This window comes from Prunus dulcis, chromosome 4 (assembly GCF_902201215.1).
Source record: "Prunus dulcis chromosome 4, ALMONDv2, whole genome shotgun sequence".
Classification (NCBI taxonomy): Eukaryota; Viridiplantae; Streptophyta; class Magnoliopsida; order Rosales; family Rosaceae; genus Prunus; species Prunus dulcis.
In genome coordinates, this window is record NC_047653.1 from 19,551,100 (window position 1) to 19,553,857 (window position 2,758).

The window sequence follows — 2,758 nt, forward strand, 5'->3', positions numbered from 1 at the left end:
ATTGGGTGGGAAATAAAATAACGTGCGTGTTCTCTTTAGTTTAGTAGCAAATAATCATCTGTCTTCCTCCTAGTGCACTGTGCATGCCAACAAATTTCCATCTGTCTTGTCTTTTGGTCCTTCTTTATATCATCTCCAGTCTCCCGTTCACACTCCTTCACAGAAACCGGTACGAAACTTCACCGTTTCGTCACTGTGTACGCTTTAAATTCATTTATATATGTAGATATGTTTATATATCCTCGGTGTTAATAAAAAAACCAATCTGTCTGCATAAATCTGTAGCTCTCAAGTCTCACCTGCCAGCCACTGTGCTTAAACATGAAAACGCATCAAAGCAAACGCATCTCCATTTCTTCTGTGCTCCTCTTTCTAGTTTTATGCTCACAATATTCCACACCGGCCACTGCCCAAGAAGTTGGTGAGCATAATGAACTTAATTACATGCTCTTATTTTCCTTTTGTTTCTCTTAATTTACACAAAGAAAAAGATCGAAAGCGACTAAAAAAAAAATACTGAACGGACGTATATGTTGTGTTTGCATTATGCAGAGGATGAAAGAGAGTTCGATTATCTTCAGGGAAGCGGGAAGGGGCCAAAGCAGTGGGGAGAAATGAAGAAAGAATGGGCTGCGTGTAAGAATGGAGGCATGCAATCTCCTATTGATTTATCAAGCCAGAGAGTCAAGCTAATCCCCAACTTGGGCAAGCTCAACACCGCTTACAAGCCTTGCAATGCCACTGTCAAGAACAGAGGCCATGATATTTCGGTAATTTTACAATAATTTTTTAATTTAATATAGAATTATTTCATAATGTGTAATAATATGTATGAAATAGTTTATAGTTGTGGTTTAATTATCATTTGTGGTGTTTGCAGATTGAATGGGTGGGCGACGCTGGATCCCTTAAGATAAATGGGACTGAGTATTTGCTAAAACAATGCCACTGGCACTCCCCTTCCGAGCATTCCATCAATGGAAGGAGGTTTGACATGGAGCTCCACATGGTTCATCTAAGCCCCGATCCCAACGTTACGAATAAGATCGCTGTCATCGCAGCGCTCTACAAGATTGGCCGCCCAGATTCCTTCCTCACTAAGGTACTGGTTCGAAATCAAATGTTCTTCTCGTTAACTCATGGAAATTGTTTTCATGTCAGACTGTACAACAAGAGAATTTTATCCATACATTCATAATTAATTACTTGACCTCTCCTACATGTTATGAAAAGAACCGTTCTCCTAACATGTTGCAAGTTGTGAATGAATGGCAGTTGACAAGGGATATACAATCCATGACTGATCAAAAGGAAGAGAGAAGTGTGGGAATAATTGACCCTAACAAAATTAAAATCCCTGGGAAAAGCTATTACAGATACATGGGCTCACTCACCGTTCCTCCTTGCACCGAAGGCGTTATTTGGACCATCAATAAAAAGGTAAACAATTATGCCTAGGTCCATAGGCTCTCTCTGTGTTTATAATTTGGACCACCATCAAGTTTGTGTCCCTTTGCCAAAATTTAAATTTCTCACACGCAGATAAGAACAGTCTCAAGAGATCAAGTAAAGCTATTTCGAGTGGCTGTGCATGATGTAAGTGCTTCAATTCTCTACTATTTTCTTCAAGAAACGCAAGGGGTTCGTAACTCAAATAGTTAAGAATAGCTATCCTTGTACTCGGAATCCTGTGTTTGAATCCTCCTAAAACATTATTAAGTAGTATCTAATGTTTGGCGTCTTAAATTGATTGCAGTATGCAGAGACGAATGCAAGGCCAGTACAACCACTCAACCTTCGAGAGATCCACGTCTACGACCAAGGCGCAAGGAGCACGAATAATTGAAGCTGTCTCACTTGCAGAGATTTAATTTATCACTACATTGATTCATTTATTTTATTTTATCAAGCTCATTAGCATGAATGTTACTTTACTATAATGGACGTGTTTTCTTTCCCTCATCAAAGAAAACGTTTATATCTTCCTCTAGTGTCGGGAGCAGCCAAATAAACTGAAAGAAACGTTTATATCTTCCACCATCAAAGAAAACGTTTATATCTTTCACTATCAAATGAAAGAAACGTTGCATAAACAAGGAAAATATATGAAAATAACCGACTTCAAAAGTCTTCATTGTCAGTGAAATAAATTAAATTGGGCCCAGAGTTTCAGTTGTTACCCGAAAAGAATTGGGCCGCTGAAAGCAAACAAATACACTAAGCATCCATTTCGCACGTGGGTTAACTTCCAAAGGCGGATAAAGTGGCATTAAATGCTCTTCCTCAGAGCTCATGTCAAAAATTGTATTAAATCCAGCTCAAACTGCTGGTCATTTGGCTTACTTTCATCATTTCAAAAAAAACAAAAACAAAAAAAAAAAAAAAACAAACAAACAAACAAACGGCTTGCTTAATTTCAACAAGGATTGATGGGGGGCTATTCCCCAGTACTTGAGTTATCCCTCTTGCTGTCACTTTGCCATCAAATGACACTATTATCACAAAATCGAGGAGGAAACAACACACACAATCTGTCAAATAACAGATTTCAGATTTGATCAACTTGATCTCAAGTTTCTCAAACACCTTTCTAACTTTCACTTCTGGATTTTTAGTGGACAACTCCTAAGAAATCCTTTGTTTATTTGCTCTGCCTTCTTCTTGTTAATAGTATGTTGCTGTTGAGGTGTTCGAAGTGAGCTAGATTGTTCACGTGCTTTCTAGTGTTTAGTCCACGTTAATGCACATGTATGTTAGC

At 38.3% G+C, this 2,758-nt stretch overlaps 1 protein-coding gene across 2 annotated transcripts; it reads left to right on the forward strand.

The window, feature by feature from the left end:
• Positions 1-217: 217 nt before the first annotated feature.
• Positions 218-2,357, forward strand: LOC117625146 (alpha carbonic anhydrase 7-like). 2 transcript variants are annotated; one of them, XM_034356747.1, is made up of 6 exons: positions 218-421; positions 553-770; positions 881-1,102; positions 1,276-1,440; positions 1,543-1,596; positions 1,757-1,990. In XM_034356747.1, the coding sequence occupies exons 1-6, from the start codon at positions 322-324 to the stop codon at positions 1,844-1,846; spliced, it is 849 nt and encodes a 282-aa protein (XP_034212638.1). In that variant the 5' UTR covers positions 218-321; the 3' UTR covers positions 1,847-1,990. The 2 variants fall into 2 exon arrangements, with proteins under 2 accessions (XP_034212638.1, XP_034212637.1); XM_034356746.1 differs by lacking the exon at positions 1,757-1,990 and adding an exon at positions 2,166-2,357 and having other exon boundaries at positions 231-421.
• Positions 2,358-2,758: the final 401 nt, after the last annotated feature.